The 20,172-nt window shown below is 37.5% G+C and overlaps 1 protein-coding gene across 4 annotated transcripts in view; it reads left to right on the top strand.

Moving 5' to 3' along the window:
* CYP39A1 (cytochrome P450 family 39 subfamily A member 1) overlaps nucleotides 1–20,172 on the top strand; it is a 104,492-nt gene that overhangs the window by 60,168 nt on the left and 24,152 nt on the right. For 2 of the 4 annotated variants that reach the window (XM_031012613.3, XM_031012612.3), the window contains 2 exons: nucleotides 6,049–6,144; nucleotides 7,013–7,101. In XM_031012613.3, coding sequence (XP_030868473.1) covers nucleotides 6,049–6,144; nucleotides 7,013–7,101 — 185 coding nt within the window. Of the gene's footprint in view, nucleotides 1–6,048; nucleotides 6,145–7,012; nucleotides 7,102–10,604; nucleotides 12,058–20,172 lie in introns of those variants that run through there. The other 2 variants (XM_063707645.1, XM_063707644.1) reach the window with 2 other exon arrangements.

The following is a 20,172-nucleotide window of genomic DNA, read 5'->3' as shown; positions in this document are numbered from 1 at the left end:
CAGGATTTCACCATGTTGGCCAGACTGGTCTCGAACTCCTGACCTCAGGTGATCTGCCCGCCTTGGCCTCCCAAAGTGCTGGGATTACAGGGATAAACGACCATGCCCAGCTGAAAAGTTTTCTGTATTAATAAAACACATCTACACAATTTTGAATTGGTATCAAAGTCATCTAATATATGGATATAGTATACATTTTTAAACTAGTCCCTGTTCTTGCATATGTATGTGGCTTCCAATTTTTCACTTCTATAAACAGTGTGAAGATGAACATCCTTTTAGCTAAATCCTTGTATACATTACTAATTATTTCCTTAGTATAAATTCATACAATTTGGTTCTTTCAAGATTCATATGTTTTCAAAAACAGGTGGAATGTTTTTGCTGAACTGAAGTTTAATGATATGTTCCCAGAAATTTGTATTTTAAAACACATTTCACATGGGTTTATCTATGTTAAGTAATGACAGAGGCTCATATTTTCTCCTCTGTTGGGCAACTAGTCAATGTTCCTTTTTATGCATACTAGAAGTATTCTCCCACCACCCTTCCCTAAGGTAGTTTGAACAGGCTCTCTTTATTTTTGCCTCTGTGCCCTTTCCTGGAAATGGAATGAATTGAAATGGACGAACACTCTCTACTTTCTTGGATTTACTGCATTCTTTCTTTCTCTTTATTATGCTACCTTTCTAAAACTCTGAAACTTCTACCTGTGTTCTCTTTTCAAGGTTTTATATGTTTAGTAGAAAAGTTTATCTTCAAGAATATCCAGAAAAGAATAACAAAAAAAGCATTGGAAAAGATGAGTAATTGAGAAATATTAATTATCCTTTAAAACCTGTTATAAAGCCAAAAGAATTAAAATGTTATGATCCGGGTGTCAGACCAGATGTTCAGATCAATAGAAAGAACTGGAAAGATAACAAAGAATTAGCTCCGTTACACATAATAATTTAATATATGATAAATGACTCTTTATAAATTGATGTAAAGGGAAGAAATTAATATGTGGCTTGGGATGACTGACTAAAAGTGGGTTTTTTTAAAACTTCTAAAGTAGAAGTTCTCAAACTTTTTGGTTTCATGATCCCATCACACTCTTCAGAATTATTGAAGATCCCAAAGAGTTTCTGTCTATGTCTATTTTAAATCTATCAATATTAGCTATATTTCAAATTTAAACTGAGAAATTGTTAAAATATTAATTTGGTGATTCATTTAAAATAACAAAAACCTCTTACGTGCTAACAGAACACATAGTTTTCTAAAACATTAACTATATTTATTTTATAAAAAGAAGAGGGCTGCCTGATTTTAAGATTAATAAATGAAACCACAAAAAGGATAAACAAATTTGTAGGTTGCGAAAATTTTCCCCATTTTGTAGGTTGCCTGTTCACTCTGATGGTAGTTTCCTTTGCTGTGCAGAAGCTCTTTAGTTTAATTAGATCCGATTTGTCAATTTTGGCTTTTGTTGCCATTGCTTTTGGTGTTTTAGACATGAAGTCCTTGCCCATGCCTATGTCCTGAATGGTAATGCCTAGGTTTTCTTCTAGGGTTTTTATGGTTTTAGGTCTAACGTTTAAGTTTTTAATCCATCTTGAATTGATTTTTGTTTAAGGTGTAAGGAAGGGATCCAGTTTCAGCTTTCTACATATGGCTAGCCAGTTTTCCCAGCACCATTTATTAAATAGGGAATCCTTTCCCCATTGCTTGTTTTTCTCAGGTTTGTCAAAGATCAGATAGTTGTAGATATGTGGCATTATTTCTGAGGGCTCTGTTCTGTTCCATTGATCTATATCTCTGTTTTGGTACCAGTACCATGCTAATATCCAGAATCTACAATGAACTCAAACAAATTTACAAGAAAAAAACAAACAATCCCATCAAAAAGTGGGTGAAGGACATGAACAGACACTTCTCAAAAGAAGACATTTATGCAGCCAAAAGACACATGAAAAAATGCTCACCATCACTGGCCATCAGAGAAATGCAAATCAAAACCACAATGAGATACCATCTCACACCAGTTAGAATGGCAGTCATTAAAAAGTCAGGAAACAACAGGTGCTGGAGAGGATGTGGAGAAATAGGAACACTTTTACACTGTTGGTGGGACTGTAAACTAGTTCAAGCATTGTGGAAGTCAGTGTGGCGATTCCTCAGGGATCTAGAACTAGAAATACCATTTGACCCAGCCATCCCATTACTGGGTATATACCCAAAGGACTATAAATCATGCTGCTATAAAGACACATGCACACGTATGTTTATTGTGGCATTATTCACAATAGCAAAGACTTGGAACCAACCCAAATGTCCAACAATGATAGATTGGATTAAGAAAATGTGGCACATATACACCATGGAATACTATGCAGCCATAAAAAATGATGAGTTCATGTCCTTTGTAGGGACATGGATGAAATTGGAAATCATCATTCTCAGTAAACTATCGCAAGAACAAAAAACCAAGCACCGCATATTCTCACTCATAGGTGGGAATTGAACAATGAGAACACATGGACACAGGAAGGGGAACATCACACTCTGGGGACTGTTGTGGGGTGGGGGGAAGGGGGGAGGGATAGCATTGGGAGATATACCTAACGCTAGATGACGAGTTAGTGGGTGCAGCGCGCCAGCATGGTACATGTATACATATGTAACAAACCTGCACATTGTTCACATGTACCCTAAAACTTAAAGTATAATAATAATAAATAAATAAATTTAAAAAAAGGATAAACAGATTTGAATGTACCATATCAAAATTTAATGTCTCATTTTTTAAAAGTGTAACTCAAATGTGAATATAATGTAAGCATCAATATACAACACAACTATAAATAATTTTAATATTTAAAGAACTGACGCAAATCAGTAAGAATGAGTGTCACATAGGTTAATCAGGACAGAACATAAAAGTTTATAGGATAAAATAAATGGAAAAACTCTGAAACGTAAAAATGTAAATGTAAAAACATAAAAATGTAAACCTAAAACAACCATTAGAAATGTCAGATTACAGATAAAAGGGTAATGAAACTTACATTCTCATAAATTATAGTTAGAAATATATTTTGCTACAAAATTTGAGGAAAAAGTTGAATAACATGCATTTATAGCCTTAAAATATGCATGTCCTGTGTCATCTGAACATCTGTGTTAACAGAATCTATGTGAAAAAATGCTGTGTGGAAGAAAGTGCTTATGGTGGCACTATTTACCATAGAAAAAAAAGTAGGGAATGATTACATTAATTATTGTTTAATGTACCCAATGGAAGATTAAACAGTCATTGGAGGAAGAAATATTCACCATGAATATACAATAAAAAGGGAAAACATGTTATGAAGTTAAGTGAACTAAGAAAGATTAAATTGGTTATTCAGGAGGATCGAAATTATGTTTAAAGTTTAACAACAACAAAATATCTCCTATTAATACTAAGTAAACATACTGGAAAGAAATCTAGCTAGTTAATGACTGTCTTTGGGTGTCAGAACTCTGGATTTTCTTTTCTAGTTTTTCTACTTTTCAGAATTTTCCAAACTTTTTGTAGAGATCAGTTTTTATCACACAAAAGGATATACTCTTTAATTTTAGAAATACTTATTTTATTTATTTTTTTTTCGGCACAAACACCAACCAAGCCTCTGGTTAAAAGCTAGGAGAAGAGGCTGTGTGCTTCAGACCTCCTGCTATAGATATGTTGCCTCTGGACTCCTCCTTCCTCTTTAAGATTATATATTCCTGGCACCCACTTAGCTCTGAGCACCTTTCTTGAATTACAACACAGAGTCCTGCCTTCTCTTCCTTTTTTAAAGAAAGCTCCACTTCTGAATTATCAGATGAAGCTCGTTTTGGCTTCACACCATCCAGGTGAGGTGGGCTGGCCAGGCTCAATTCTGTCTACCTGAGAGATGCAGTTCTTCCAACACACAGAAATTGTAGCTTCCCTTTGCTAGTGATCTCTGTTCTCCTTCTGCAACTGTTTTGCCTCCCTCTTGATGTTTCACTTCATCTGTCATGTAAGTAAAGATAGGGACTGTTTAGGCTGGGCGTGATGATGTCTGCTTGCTCAGAGGGTTTCTTGATATAACCAGCTCCAGCATTTCTTCATGTTATTTATCAGTCTGGCAGTTGCTGCTGCTGCAACAGGAACCTCTTTCTTGTCTCCTCCCTGTTGCTAGTGGTAATTCTGTTACTGAGGACCTGTATGAAGTTCTTGTCTCTTTGCTAACCTGCTTTGTAGGCTACAACAGTCAGCAGCCTCCAAGTCATGATCACAGGTCAACAGCAACTGAAGAGGACTTTGCGGTGGGAAGGGGAAGGGCTGTGGTTGTCCTGACTGAAGGCCTGTCCTTGTGCTGCCCCCAACCCTGCTCTCAAATACACATCACGGCCCTCTGTGGCTGATTCCAGAGTCAGTAATGACCTCTCTAGCCTCAGTTCCAATGGAAGTAAAACAAACAGACAGGATTGGGATCTCACAGGTCTCTCTATTTTAAAATGATAGAGGGTACCTGCAAAAGCTTCACTGTCTTCCCAGTCTTGGATTTGAGTCTCTCCAGCTCTCCCGGTTCTGAAATTGCCAAATCTCAAGCAATACTCAGCTGCCACTAGAGCCAACAGGGGTTCTCCTGGGTTAAAAAAATGATGACATCCCTACCCATACTCCACTCGTAGCTACCAGTTATAGACATATTTTTATTTTTCTTTGAGACAGAATGTCACTCTGTCTCCCAGGCTAGAGTACAGTGGCACAATCATAGCTCACTGTACCCTCAACCTCCTGGGCTCAAGCAATCCTCCTGTCTCAACCACCCGAGTAGCTGAGACTACAGGTGCACCATCATCCCCAGCTAATATTTTTAATTTTTTTGTAGAGACAAGGTCTTCCTATGTTGCCTAGGCTGGTCTCAAACTCCTGAGCTCAAAGGATCCTCCCACCAAGGCCTCCCAAAGTGCTAGGATTACAGGCATGAGCCACCACACCCAGCAGAAGACATACTTTTAATTGTAAGGTGTTTATGCTTTGGATAAGTAAACCTAAAGTAAAAGTTTTGCAAATATCTTGAGGACATTTCAAAATTATACAGGGTTAAATAGATGTGGCTTATGATGATGGGCAGTGGGAATTACCTAATAAAATATCTTTACCTTAGTAAAGTTGGTAGCTATCTAGCAATTATAAAACTTGGGAGATCTCTTTGTCCTGTGGTTCCTGAACATGGTGATGATAGAGAGATTTTGTGAAATGGGTTTTAGTTCTTTGTATAGTTTATAGATTATGAAAATCTGTTGTCATATGAATCAGGAAGGATAATGTAGACTACCTGAGGAAACTCATTGCTTATCCTCATTCCCACAAGCACTGTGACCCCAAACACAAACCCAGCCAAACAAATACACAACACTTGCCTTTTCCTGTGTCTTCCTAACCAGTTGCTTGTCATTTGTTTCTGTCCTAATAACCGGTGCTGGACTGAGAAAAGAAAAGTCCACTGCCCCTGCTCTAACACTGTCATTAGTATCCACAAGAACAGGACATCCTCTGCCCCTCTTCTCAGTGCTACCATGGCCATTGTCCCTGTCTCAGAGTCCAGTTTTTCTGTTTCATAACCTGAGCCTCCACCGTAGTTTCTGCCTTCAAGAACTCTGGCCACAAACCCTAATATCAAACATCAAAAGCCACGTTAGAATGGACTTATACTAGTTTCTAAAATTTTGACATTTAGCTAATATTTCCTTCCATGTAACTGAATATATGTACATGTGAATCAGAATTATATAATTTCCTATATGTAACCAAATATATGTATATGGAAGTCAGAATTATATAGATACTATATTATTAGATTTTATATTATTTATAATTTGATATTATATAATTATATAGATATTACAAATTAGACTTTCTCACATTCAATTATAAAATGTATATCTTCACCACAATATAATTGTAGCATTATTTTTAGTGGCCCAAATTCTCTTTAAAGTATATTTCAAAAAAATGATTTGCAGCTGATTTTTCTGTTATAGAATTACATCATTCCTTCTGGTGACTTGTTGATGTTGTCTCCATTTTGGCTGCATAGAAATCCAAAGTATTTTCCTGAGCCTGAATTGTTCAAACCTGTAAGTTATCTCTTTCAGTATATATTATTCTTTAATTTTAATTTCTTTTTATTTCAGAAGGGTAAATTCAGAAATTAATTAGGACTATGTAATTAAGCAGCCATATTTCTCTCGTAACTGAGAACAAAGTTGACTACAAAGTACAGAACAGATTTGCAATATAGACAGTGCAACATTTACAAATCAGTTAGAAAAGTTTTTGTAATAAACTTCTCTAACTTAAAAATACATTTTACATGAAACCAGAAGGGCATGTTCAAGTAAATAAGTCTGTTTTTGATAGAAGACTTATTTCATGTTCTTCAGGCAATTGCTTCTGTCATTGGTTTCCAAGGAGTACAAAAAAATACAAATAAAGCAAATTAAAACCGTGATCTGCTGTTTCTTAGAACTGGAAAGTTACAGGGCCGAACAGAATGTTAAGAGGTCATTTAGTCTGTTCTCTGCCTTTAGGTAAAACTGTCAAAAATGGCATCCAGATGCATTTATTCTGCATCCCAAGCTTTTTCCAACAGGCAGGGATGTCAGTGTCTTATTACTAAATTTATTACCAAGAGCAATTTTATGACGGAGCCTGAGACCTTATTATAAATATTCTTCCTCTTCTTAGGTCAATTCTGTGGTTGATTTACCTTATCATTTACATTTACCACTTAACAGAATTTTTTAAAAACCTTTTTATTTATAAGTTCATGTTCCAAAAACACAATTGTGTCTAATGTTAATAACAGGGTGGAAAAAATTACCAACAACCCTGCAACTTTATATGCAAGGATTAGCTGTACAAGGTCATTTTTAGCCTAGAGAAATAAAGTTAAGCTTATTTATATAAGGCTGATTTGGAAAAAAAAATGTTTTCTTCCCACAGGAACGTTGGAAAAAGGCAAATTTAGAGAAGCACTCTTTCTTGGACTGCTTCATGGCATTTGGAAGCGGGAAGTTCCAGTGTCCTGCAAGGTCAGTGAGACAGCTGGGCCACATTTATCCAGAAAGTCTGCAGAAAGATGATGGCTCAGAGGGGGACAACTTTGGCTTAATCTCTTTATATATATATTTAAACTACAGGGAAATCCAGAAGAACACATTTTGTCTGGTTTATCTGTGGTCCTGTGCAGTGTCTCTGTGGGAATATCTAAAGTGGCTTCTGATAGAGGACCTCATGAGAAGAGAACATTACACTTGCCAGATGCCACATCAAAGCAGCATTTATGGTTCAAATTGTCAGCTTTCACACAAACATAATTGGAAGTGGTTTGAGTGCTACCTTCTTTAAAAACAAAGATAGAATTATATTTCTTTTACTATGACATTGTCATGGATATTTGCTAGGGTTCTAGAAAATCTTTGGCTTGGAGCATAGCAGGAGCTTACTAGGTGGTTTTTGTCTATGGTGTTAGTTTGGTTTGTGAAAACTTTCTTTTTATACGTTTTATAGTTAAATTAATCTGGCACCCAGCCCTCCTCCTCAGTGTGATACCCTGTTCTAATGCAAGTGTCCATTGTTTAATGAAAGTTATTGTTATCTTTATTTGTTCAAGCAGAAAAGGTTTTTGAACATCTCATCTGTGCCAGGCCCTCTTCTAAGCTTCAGAGAGCACTGAGGAAGACTGACATGGTCCCTGACTTCATAGAATTTACAATCTACATTAAATATCTCACATTTCTTCATTGGGGATGATTCTGTAGGGGAAACGTCAGTACCTGTTTACGACAAAATCTCACTCAATGAATGTAGAAATCCATTAAATTTTTATATTTAAGAAATTGTAGTTTCTTGAAGTCAGTCCTCTTCATTATTTGAACAATAATGCCAGTCCATATTTACAGTTATTAATTGCTCCACAGTATCCATTCCATCCTTCCATTCTTCATGTGTTTAGAGTATTGGTATGATTTTGGTAATTTATGCTTCCCCTAAAATAGTATTAATCAGTCATAGCCAATCATGGAAATTCTATCCTCATTTTAGACATTATTCTAGAAATCTAAGCCTAAGCAAATGGGTGCCTGGTGTTTTGATGAGATGCTTGTCCTGAGGTAGGAAGTTGAGCTAAACTGGCCAGAGTGAAAGGAGAGACTTCTTCAGGATGAGGCCCCGTTCATCCTGTCCCACTGGATATGAACAAGGAAGCATGCAGCCTCAGGTGTTACTAGCAGCAAGTTCAAGAGGAATAAGCTGTATGATGGTGCAGTCTGCAGATGGCAGAGCAGAAATATAGTAGGAGCCTGAATCCCTGGAATCTCGGTAATATTATTTTGTCGCTGAATTCATCAGTTTTGAGGAGCTTGTCTACTTCCTGTTATGTTAGATAATAAGTGTCCTTACTTTTTAAGTCACTTTTAGTTGAGGGTTCCATTGTTTGGAGCTGAATACCCACCGTATACTGACATACCCACCATAAAACTCCAAAGCTGAACATTGTAATTGAGTATCAGTTACTTTAGGGACATCATATAACACACAACAGCATTAACAACAAAAACCCATCATGCTCATCCTGCCTCTCGTATTATTTTCACTTTAGAGAAGCAGTTCTTCAGCCAATAACAAATTTTTTGTTTTTGTCACATACCAAATGTCAATGTCCTAAGAATAGCTCTTCTAAAAACGATAGATGCTACTTTTTTCAGGTTTCTTTATATCACTATATCTATCTATCTATCTATCTATCTATCTATCTATCTATCTATCTATCTATCTACCTATCTATCTATCTATACCAATAGCAACTAAATAATTTATTATAATCATCCTTGACCTGGAGCTAGCAGTATTTTAAACCAATGACTGAAATGTCTTGCAATGAAGTGTGTAGTATGGGCCAATGGTCAAGGATTACCTGTTGACTATTGTTTCCAAGAGGCACTATTACTACCTTCCATGATGACATTTGAGGCTAACAGACATTTTTTTGAGTTTGAAAGTAATTGGTATAATAAAGGGAACCATGATGCTGTAACTCAATCAATAGTATCTTCTTTAGACAGAAACTACGTATTTTTAGAGCGCGCTGAGCTCTTACTCTGTGCAAGGCAGTGCTCTGGCTACCATAGGGGCTTTGGGCATGAGTAAGACATGTTTCAACCCACATGAGAAACAACTTAGTAGGGGCAAAGTGGACATTGAATTAATAAATAACTGCAAGGATTTCTGGTCGAGAGATGCCAAAGCGTCACACTGAGCTTCAAGAGAAAGGATACGTCTGGTCGAGATGCTCTCAGAAGATTTCCTGGGGAAAGTGGCGGAAGACCTTTTAGCTTGAGACAACAGAATGAGCAAAGGGTTACTAAGCACAGAGGCATGTGGCTTAAGGCCTTATGGTTTTACTGTTACTGGGACCAGATTACAGTGGTGAGAAGTAAGGCTGAAAATGTACACTGGCCCACTTGAAAAGGCCCCTTAATACCTGATGTATGAGTTTATATGCAGCTCACATGGCACTAATAAAGAACTAAAAGGTTTTGGGCAGAATGGATTCATGTGAAGCATGACTTAGGTTATATGGTTATGCTAATATTCTATGTGTGAGACATGGAGTGGTAGAATCTACCAGATTTGGAAGATGATTAGAAGCGGGGGTCAGGTGAGAGGAAGGCTTTGAGGTGGACTGTGGCTTTAAATCCAGGTGTCTGGTAGAGGTGGTGGAAATACAGAAATCAGGAATGAGAGAGAGTCTGGGAGCAAGATCTGAAGTTTTCCTTTGAAAGTAGAGTGTGTCAAAATATATATATCACTTAACCAAAATCTACCAGTTAAATATAAATGTTGAATACATGTGACCTATTTAAGAAACCTCATTAAGTTTAGTTTTCTACTGTTTCTGTTTTAAAATGTCCTTAATTTTGTCTTATTACTTATTACTTATTTTAAACAGCCAATGCATGAAATGTTTTGTTTCTAAAGAGAAATAAAATAGCAAATTGTTCAGGAAAGCAAATGACTTCATTTGGACGATGTAGACCAAGGTAGATTTTTTTTGCACTAGAAATTTAATCCCACAAATCCTTAGTTGTAATCCCCAGAACATTGCACTCATTCTTGATTTGTGTTCCAGGCGCCAATTTATTTTCTCATGCACCAAATACTCAGTGAGTCAGAGAAAGTTGCCTGTAATATGGCTGATGATCAAAGTTCATCATGAACACACACTCTTATGGCCTTGCAGTTGTCACTTCTTGGAGTTCAAGCCACTGAGGTGGTATGAGAACCCCTCTCACAAGCAAACACAGAAGGTTCTGCTGATTTAAGCCAGTATGTACTCGGTGCTGCCATGGGATAACAACCAAAAATCAGAATGGAAGAACTGTGGTTCCTCTTCGTATCCGTGGGGGTTCTGAAAGTAGGTTTGGAGCAGGATCCCACTGCGAGGCACTTCCTTGTAGCACATGGAAGAAAATCTTTCTAGTAATTCTACTACTGGAGAAGTCTGGTGATTTATTTTTGTTTTGTTTTGTTTCAGAAAAACAAACAGGAAAGAGCAGCATGAACCACCAGACTTCTTCAGAAATTGTAGCTTGCAAAGTGAAGAGTCTCATTATAGCAGACAGTCTCACATTAAACTATACGATTTAAATGGAGGAATAAGACGGAGGATTTTCAGTGTGGAGGAAAACTTCTTTGAGTGAGCACCTCTGAGAGTTAATGATCTTAGGGATGTGCTTGCTATACCTGTCCCCTGGAACACACACCAAAACCAACAAGCTTGGTTTTCCTTGGTTCTAATTCCTGCAAGAGGATGCCTGATTGGCTGTGTCATTGTGCAAATTGATATGGCTTAAACTCCAGTGTAAAACAACAGCCCTGATCTTTGGCAAGATTAATCTGCTTATAAAGGCATGCTTGGATAAGAAGAGAGTGTAATAAGAGGAAGGCTGCAATACTTGAGAAGTTAAAATGAAGCATGGATTCCTCAGGAATAGAAAGTGTGATTTTTACTTTTTGTGTGTGTTTGGGTCTTCCATGTATTCTAGGGAGTCCTAGGCCACAAAGTCATGGGCTTGTCTTGAATTCCTAATGAAAATCACACATCTATTGGAAAATTAATTAAAATCAGAGGTCCACCTAATAGTAATTTAGTAGTACTGTTTTTAACCAAACAACTCTTGAGCATCTAGTATTAATACAATTATTCTTTTATTTGATAACTATTTACTGAGTGTGTGCTATGTGTCAGGTTAGGGTTCTAGGAGTTATCATGGAAAACAAATCAGATGAAGCCCCTTTCCTTTAGGATGTTATATTCCCACCCAAGTCACCTTGTTAAAAACTGGGAAGAGTCAAAGACTTACAACATTTCTGAATTGGTTATAATGTGGTTGGGGAAATGAGACATAGCCATATGAAAAAAAAGCCCTACTTAACAGCTTAAGATGGCACATGACAAATGCCAGAAGACTCAGATATGTAACAACTGCCATAAGAATTTGGAGGAAGGGGGATTAGAAAAGGCTTTTGGACTAGATTAGAATAATCAGTAAACAACATAAAAGAAAGGTCAGCTTCCTAAGATGCAGCAGTATCAAACTTCAAGGGAAGAAAAAAAATTAAGTGCTTATAGGAATATAATATACCTATATGTTAGTGATAGAAAGGCGATCATATATTTGGGACTTATGATGCTCTGAGCACATTTTTTTCTATATATTTATGTTAAAGATAATGCCATTTTAATATCTGTGCCTTATATAGTAAAGTATCTGCACACTCTTGTATTTGAGAAGTGTTATTAGTAGCTTTCTCCCCTTTATACTTAGAAATAGCTGATTGCTTTTAAGGAATGAGCAAATTTAAATCCCCATAAATTTAATGACAAGTTAAAAATCCAATTTATTCTGAGGAATTTGTTCCATAAACAAATGCATCCCCTCAACTCTAGTTGTTAAATATAATTAAAGGAATTGTATTTATTTGTATAATTGTTTCCTAACATTTTCACAAGAGTGTGCACATATCCTGGAGAGTATATAAAAGAGGGTTAAGAATGAGGGTGGGTAAGGTGAATGTGGCTAATTCTAAGACTCTGAGCCAGGTTATCAGAATCCTTATTGATTTTTAGCCATGCTTCTCTCTGCTCACTGCTTTGCAAAGGAGCAATGAGTCACTCAAAGGAGCATAGAAACCATTGGCAAAATTGCAGTCATTATTTTCCTGGCCATTTCATTTTGATATTTCATTATGAAGCTAAGATGTAAGTATGTCAAGAACAGAAGCAGCAATTCAAGAATGATGTTTTTTTCTTTTTCAACTTTTATTTTGGATTCAAGGGGGGTACATGTGCAGGTTTGTTGCATGGGTAGATTGAGTGTCTCAGGAGTTTGATATACAAATGATTTGTCAACCAGGTAGTAAGCACAGTGCCCAATACATAGTTTTTTTGAACCTCACCCCCCTCCCTTGCTCCACCCGCAAAGATTCCCAATTTGTGTCCATGTGTATTTAATGTTTAGCTCCCACTTGTGAGAACATGCTGTATTTGGTTTTCTGTTCCTGTATTAATTCATTTAGGATAATGGTCTTCAGCTGCATCCATGTTGCTGCAAAGGACAGGATTTCATTCTTTTTATAGCTGCACAGGATTTCATGGTGTTACTATGTACCATACTTTCTTTTTCTTTTCTCTCTCTCTCTTTTTTTTTTTTTTTTTTTGAGACAGGCCCTGTTGCCCAGGCTAAAGTGAACTGGCGTGATCATAGCTCACTGTAGCTTCAACCTCCTGTGCTCAAGCATTCTCCTGCCTCAGCCTCCTGAGTCGCTGGGCCTACAGGCACATGCCATAGTGCCCAGCTAATTTTAAAAAAAATTTTAGTAGAGACAAGGTCTCACTATGTTTCATAGGCTAGTCTTGAACTCCTGAGCTCAAGCGATTCTCCCACCTTGGCCTCCTAAAGTGCTGAGATTACAGGCATGAGCCACTGCACCTGGCCCCACATTATTTTAAATCCAGTCCACTACTAATGGGCATCTAAGTTGATTTCATGTCTTTGCTATTGTGAATAGTGTTGCAATGAACGTATGAATGAATGTGTATTTTTGGTATAATCATTTGTATTCCTTTGGGTATAATGGGATTGCTGGGTTGAATGGTAGTTCTAAGTTCTTTGAGAAATCTCCAAACTGCTTTTTATAGTGACTGAACTGTTTTACATTCTCATCAGCAATGTATAAGCATTCCCTTTTCTCCTCAACCTCACCAACGTCTGTTATTTTTTGACTTTTTAATGATAACCGTTCTGAATGATGTGAGACGTTATCTCATTGTGGTTTTCATTTGCATTTCTCTAACGATTGGTAATGTTGAACAGTTTTTTATATACTTGTTTCCCATGTGTATTTCTTTTTTTGAGAAATGTCTGTTCATATTATTTGCCCATTTTTTTTTAAATGGGGTTGTGTTTTGCTTGTTGATTTAAGTTCCTTATAGATTCTGGATATTAGACCTTTGTGAGATGCATATGCCAAATATTTTCTCCCATTCTGTAGATTGTCTGTTTACTCCGTTGACAGTTTCTCTTACTGTGCAGAAGCTTTTCAGTTTAATTAGGTCCCACCTGTCTATTTTTGTTTTTGTTGCAATGGCTTTTGGAGACTTTATCATGAAATCCTTGCCAAGGCCTATGTCCAGAATGGTAGTTCCTTGATTTTCTTTTACAGCCATTAAAGTTTTAGGTCTTACATTTAAGTCTTCAATTCATCTTGAGTTGATTTTTGTATACGGTGAAAGGAAGGGGTCCAGTTTCAATCTTCTGCATATGGCTAGCTAGTTTATCCCAGCACCATTTATTGAACAGGGTGTCTTTTCCCCATTGCTTGTTTTTATTGCTTACTTATCCGATCTGATGTTTTTAAGTGTGCACCTTTATTCCTGGATTCTCTAATTTGTTCCATTGGTCCATATGTCTGTTTTTGTACCAGTATCATGCTGTTTGGGTTACTGTGGCCTTGTAGTATAGTTTGAAGTCAGGTAATGTGATGTCTCTAGCTTTGTCCTTTTTGCTTAGGATTACTTTGGTAATTTGGGCTCTTTTTTGGTTCCATATGGATTTTAGAATAGTTTTTTCTAATTCTGTGGAAAATGACTTTGGTAGTTTGATAGGAATAGCATTGAATATTTAAATTCCTTGTGCAGTATGACCGTTTTAACAATATTGATTCTTCCTATCTATGAGCATGGAACACTTTCTCCATTTGTTTGTGTCATATCTGATTTCTTTCCTTGGTGTTTTGTAATTCTTATTTTAAATATATTTTACCTCCCTGGTTAGCTGTGTTCCTAGGTATTTTATGTGTGCGGCTGTTGTGAATGGGAGTGCATTCTTGATTTGGCTCTCAGCTTGGGTGTTGTTGGTGTATAGAAATACCACTGATTTTTACACATTGATTTTGTATTCTGAAATTTTACTGAAGTTATTTATCAGTTTTAGGAGATTTGGGACAGACAGTAGGGTTTTCTAGGTATAGAATCATATCATTTGTGAAGAGAGATAGTTTGATTTATTCTCTTCTTATTTGGATGCCTTTTATTTCTTTCTCTTGCCTGATTACTCTGGCTTGGACTTCTAGTACTAGGTTGAATTGGAGTATGAGAGTTGGGCATTCTTGTCTTCTTTCGGTTTTCAAGGGGAAGGGTTCCGATTTTTGCCCATTCAGCATGATGTCAGTTATGAGTTTATTGTAGATGGCTCTCATTATTTTGAGGTATGTTCCTCCTATGCCTAGTTTGTTGAGGGTTTTTAACATGAAGGAATGTGGAATTTTATCGAAGGCCTTTTCTGCATCTATTGAGATGATCATGTATTTTTTGTTTTTAGTTTAGTTTATGAGATGAATCACATTGATTGATTTGTTTATATTGAACCAATCTTGTATCCAAGGTAAATAAAGTAAACAAAGTAAGTTTTATTTACTTTAAAGTAGACTTTATTCCTGGGATACAAAGTATGGTGGATTAGCTTTTTGGTATATGGCTGAAATCAATTTGCTAGTATTTTGTTGAGAATTGTTGCATGTATGTTATTCAGCAATATTGGCTTGAAGTTTTCTTTTTTCATTGTCTCTGCCAGATTTTGGTATCAGAGTGATGCTGTCCTCACAGAATGAGTTAGGGAGGAGTCCTTCCTCCTTGACTTTTTTGAATAATTTCAGTACCAATAATTTCAAGATTGGTACCAGCTCTTCTTTATGTATCTGGTAGAATTCAGCTATGCATCCTTCTATTCCAGGGCTTTTTTGGTTGTTAGATTATAATATAATAACGAGTTTTGATTCCATTTCAGAACTCATTATTGGTCTGTTCAGGATTTCAGTTTCTTCCTGGTAAAATCTTCGAAAGCTGCATGTTTCCAGGAACTTATTCATTTATTCTAGGTTTCCAAGTTTGTGTGCATAGATGTGTTCATAATACTCTCTGAGGGTTTTTAAAATTATTTCTGTGGGATTGGTTGTAATATCCCCTTTGTCATTTCTGATTATGTTTATTTGGATCTTTTCTCTTTTTTTTCTTTATTAATCTATCTAGCTGGTTGTCTATGAATCTTAGTTATTGTTTCAAAAAACAAAGTTTTGGTTTTCTTAATCTTTTGTATGGATTTTTGCGTCTCGACTTTTGCATCTCAATTTTGGTTCAACTCCAGTTTTGGTCATTTATTTTCTTCTGTTAGCTTTGGGGTTGGTTTGTGCTTGGTTTTCTAGTTCCCATAGGTGATATTAGATTGTTAATTTGAGATCTTTCTAACTTCTTGTTGTAGGCATTTGGCGCTGTAAACTTTCCTCTTACCACTGATTTAGCTGTGTCTCAGAGATTCTGGTATATTGTATTTTTGTTTTCATTCATTTCCAAGTATTTGTTTCTATTTCTGCCTTAATTTCACTCTTTAAAGTCATTCAGGAGCAGAGTATTTAATTTCTATCTAATTATATGGTTTTGAGAGATGTTCTTGGTATTAATTTCTATTTTTATTGCACTGTGGTCTGAGAGTGTGGTTGGTATGGTTTTGGTTTTTTGAATTTGTTGAGTATTGCTTTTATGACCCAGCATGTGGTCAATCTTAGAGTATGTGCCATGTGCATATGAGGATAATGTATATTCTGTTGTTGGGTAGAGTATTCTGTAGATGTCTGTTTGGTCCATTTGGTCAAGTGTTGAATTTAGGTTCTGAATATATTTGTTAGATTTTCTGCTTTGATGACTTGTCTGACACTGTCAGTGTGTTGTTAAAGTCTCCCACTATTATTGTGTGGTATGTAAGTATCAATATAAGCCTCTAATAATTTTTTTATGAATCTGGGTGCTTCAGCGTTAGATTCATGCATATTTAGGAAAGTTAAGTCTTCTTGTTGAATTTAACCCTTTATCATTATGTAACACCCTTCTTTGTCCTTTTTGAGCATTGTTGGTTTAAAGTCTCTTCTGTTTGAAGTAAGAATAACAACCCCTACTCTTTTTTTATTTTCTGTTTGCTTGATAGATCTTTCTCTATCCCCTTACCTTGAGTCTTTGGGTGTCATTGCATGTGAAATGGGCCTCTTGAAGACAGAATACAGTTGGGTCTTGTTTCTTTATCCAGCTTGCCACTCTGTGCCTTTTAAATGAGGTTCTTAGCCTGTTTATATTCAAGGTTAATATCAGTATGTGAAGATTTGATCTTGTCACCGTGTTGTTCATTGATTCTTAAGTAGACTTGATTGTGTAGTTGCTTTATAGTGTCAGTGGGCTATGTACTTAAGTGTGTTTTTGTGGCGGCAGATAATGATCTTTGATTTCTGTTTGGTAGTCCCTTAAGAACCTCTTGTAAGGCAGGTCTAGTGGTAATGAATTCTGTTCACATTTTCTTGTCTGAAAAGGATTTTGTTTCTCCTTTGCTTATGAATCTTAGTTTTGTTGGCTATGAAGTCCTTGGTTAGAATTTTTCTGCTTTAAGGATGCTAAATATACACCCCCAATCTCTCATGGCATGTAAGATTTCTGCTGAAAGTTTCATTGTTAGCCTGATGGCAATTCCTTTATACATGATCTGCCCCTTCTCCATTGCTGGCTCTAAGATTTTTTCTGTTGCATTGACTTTGGAGAATCTTAGGAGCATGTCAACCTCTCTAGTGAAGTTGAGGAAATTTTTGTGGACAATATCCTGAAATATGTTTTCCAAGTTGCTTGTTCTCTCTCCATCTTTTTCAGGAATGCCAATAAGCTGTAGGTTTGGTTTCTTAACATAATCCCATATTTCTAAAAGATTTTGTTCATTTTTATAAATTATTTTTTCTTTATTGTTGTCTGCCTGCATTGATTTGAAGGAGCTGTCTTCAAGCCCTGAGATTCTTTCCTCAACTTGGTTTACTCTGTTATCAATGCTTCCAATTGCATTCTGAAATTCCTGTGGCGAATTTCTCATTTCCAGAAATTCAGTTTGGTTCTTTGTTAAAATGACTATCACATCTTTCAACTCTTGGACCATTTCACTGTTTTCCTTGGATTGGGTTTCAACCTTCTCCTATATCTTGATGAGCTTCCTTGCCATCCAGATTCTGAATTCTATATGTGTCATTTCAGATATTTCAGGCTGGTTGAGAACTGTAGCTGGGGAGCTAATGTGGTAGTTTGGAGGTTAAAAAATGCTCTGGCTTTCAGAGTTGCCAGAATTCTTGCACTGGTTCCTTCTCATCTGTGTGAGCTGATGTTCTTTTAATCTTTTGGATGGGACTTTTTGCTTCTTATATTCTTTGATACCTGATATGGTTTGGATCTACATCCCCACCCAAATCTCATATTGAATTGGAATCCTTCATTTTGGAGGCGGGTCCTGGTGGGAGGTGATTGGATAATGGAGATGTTTTCCACGAATGATTTAGCACCATCCCTCTTGGCTCTGTCCTCGTAATACTGACTGAGTTGTTGTGAGATCTGGTTGTTTAAAAGTGTGTAGCACATCCCCCATCTCTTTCTTGCTCCTGCTCCTGCCACGTAAGAAGCTTGCTCCCCCTTTGCCTTCCATCATGATTGGAAGCTTCCTGAAGTTCGGCCGTATCCACCCCATCAGAATCAGAAGCCACTGTGTTTCCTGAACAGCCAGCTGAACCATGAGCCAATTAAACCTTTTTTCTTCATAAATTATGGTCTCAGGTATTTCTTTATATCAATGTGAGAATGGACTAATACAATGCCCTTGAGGATTTGGCTGTGGTATAAGTTGGATTTAGTTGACTGACTTCATATCTGGATGTTTTCAGAGGCCCAAGGCTCAGCTCATCACTCCTGGACTGGGTGTTCTAACCCAGGAGGGCTGGGAGCAGGCCCACAGCTTTGTTCTGGGGCCCCTTGAGATTAAAGCACGGGCTGTGCTGGAGCGTTTGAGGTGTTTCCAGTCTGTTGGCAACAACACTTGACTGGAGCTTCTGGCAAAAGTGCTCTGGCAGGGCAGTGGTGGGCCCCTGTGTGCATGTATTCCAGTGAGGTGGGGACAGGGGGATGCTATGAGTGAGTGCACATCAGTGTGGGAAGGCTGCAGGTGGGTGCACACTGGCAAGATGCAAAAGTGCTCCAATGGGTATGCAGCATCTGCCAGTGAAACAACTATCGTGGTGGCCACTGACAAACACTTCGGCTGGGCAACTGAGGCTGGGCTGCATGTGGTTGCAGCCAGGCAGGGACCCTGAGAGAGGCCAGCAGACTAGGGTGTGCTCAAATCAGACTGCACGGACAAGACAACCCCACTCTCTCCAGGTCCAGCAGCTAACAAAGGCTAAAGTCACCTAAAGGAGTATGGTGAGCCTTGTGGGATGAGTGTCCATGGCCATGCTCCACTATAGACATTCCCATGTCAAACCCTCTGGGCTCCTTCCAGGCTGGAATTCTGTTTCCACCAACTCTCCAGGCAATTATCACTAGCAGCTCAAATGTCATGGGAGTTGTGGGATCTCCCATAGCTAGGATCCCAGAAGCCCATGGTGAAGGTGAGCCACTCCATGCCTATTTCACTTACCCTTTCTTTAGGAGGCTCTTGGGCCCAGAAATGAGTCCTGGTGCTCGGCAACCCCCTGCAGCGTTCCCAACTTTCTCTACTTTCAGCCTATGATCTGTGTCCTTTTTGTGTCCACTCTCCATGCCTTCTTTCCAAAGACTTGTTCAGAGTATGCTGGTCTCCTTGATAGTCTAGTCTCTTTCAGTGGGACAATTTCCTCCTGGCTGTATCTAGTTGGCCATCTTGGCTCCCTAAAAAAATTAACAGTGATTTTTGATACTTAGACCAAAGTGATTCTAAAACAAACTGTGTTTATTTCTGAGCAAAAATTTCAGGATGACACCCTTTTCCTTTATTTACAAAATAGATCTCCAGCCCCCATCCTGTGCACAGAATACCTGGGCAGGATATGTATCTGTGGAGAGAAAGAAAGGCCACTTAGGGTTGGATATCCCTTTTTTCTCCCATGGACTTTCTCATCTCATCTTAACTGAATGACTGCTTTTTAATAAGTTAGGTATCTCTAATGTTCAAAAGAAATTTCATTCCTAAGAAAAGGGGACTAGAATTAAAACTGTGCTATTTTACAATATTGTCCATAGGTTATTATCTCCTCATCACCTAATTCCTTCTCCTCGCTTTCTAATAGTTTTAATTTTCACTTGGATATCCATGGGGATTCTGAAGCACTGATTCCACTCCCAGCTCTGTAGAGATGGAACACTTCCCTAAGACAATCAGCACATGATGTCCCTGCCCCCTCTCTCCTTTACGATAGTGATTAGTTTAGGTATTGGCAGATGTTTTAAGCAGGAAAATTAACTACTAGGGTTTCTATTGAGACTTCTGGGTCAAAAATAATCATTCCTTCCAGGATCTTCATAAAGACACATTTGACCCCAGAAACTGGTGCAGCTATTTTGAGACTAGAAAAGCAGACAATATTATGCTGAAGCTGATAACATAAAACAGAGCAGTAGAAGGAAACTGACTCCATGGCAACATCACTGAGCTGCTGGAATGATCTCTTCCTGAAGCCAGCATGAGCCACAGGTTTTTCATATACATAAAGCAATG

This window comes from Gorilla gorilla, chromosome 5 (genome assembly GCF_029281585.2).
Source record: "Gorilla gorilla gorilla isolate KB3781 chromosome 5, NHGRI_mGorGor1-v2.1_pri, whole genome shotgun sequence".
Taxonomy (NCBI): domain Eukaryota; kingdom Metazoa; phylum Chordata; class Mammalia; order Primates; family Hominidae; genus Gorilla; species Gorilla gorilla.
Note: the sequence above shows the minus strand (reverse complement) of the source record. Positions and strands in the feature narration are given on the sequence as shown.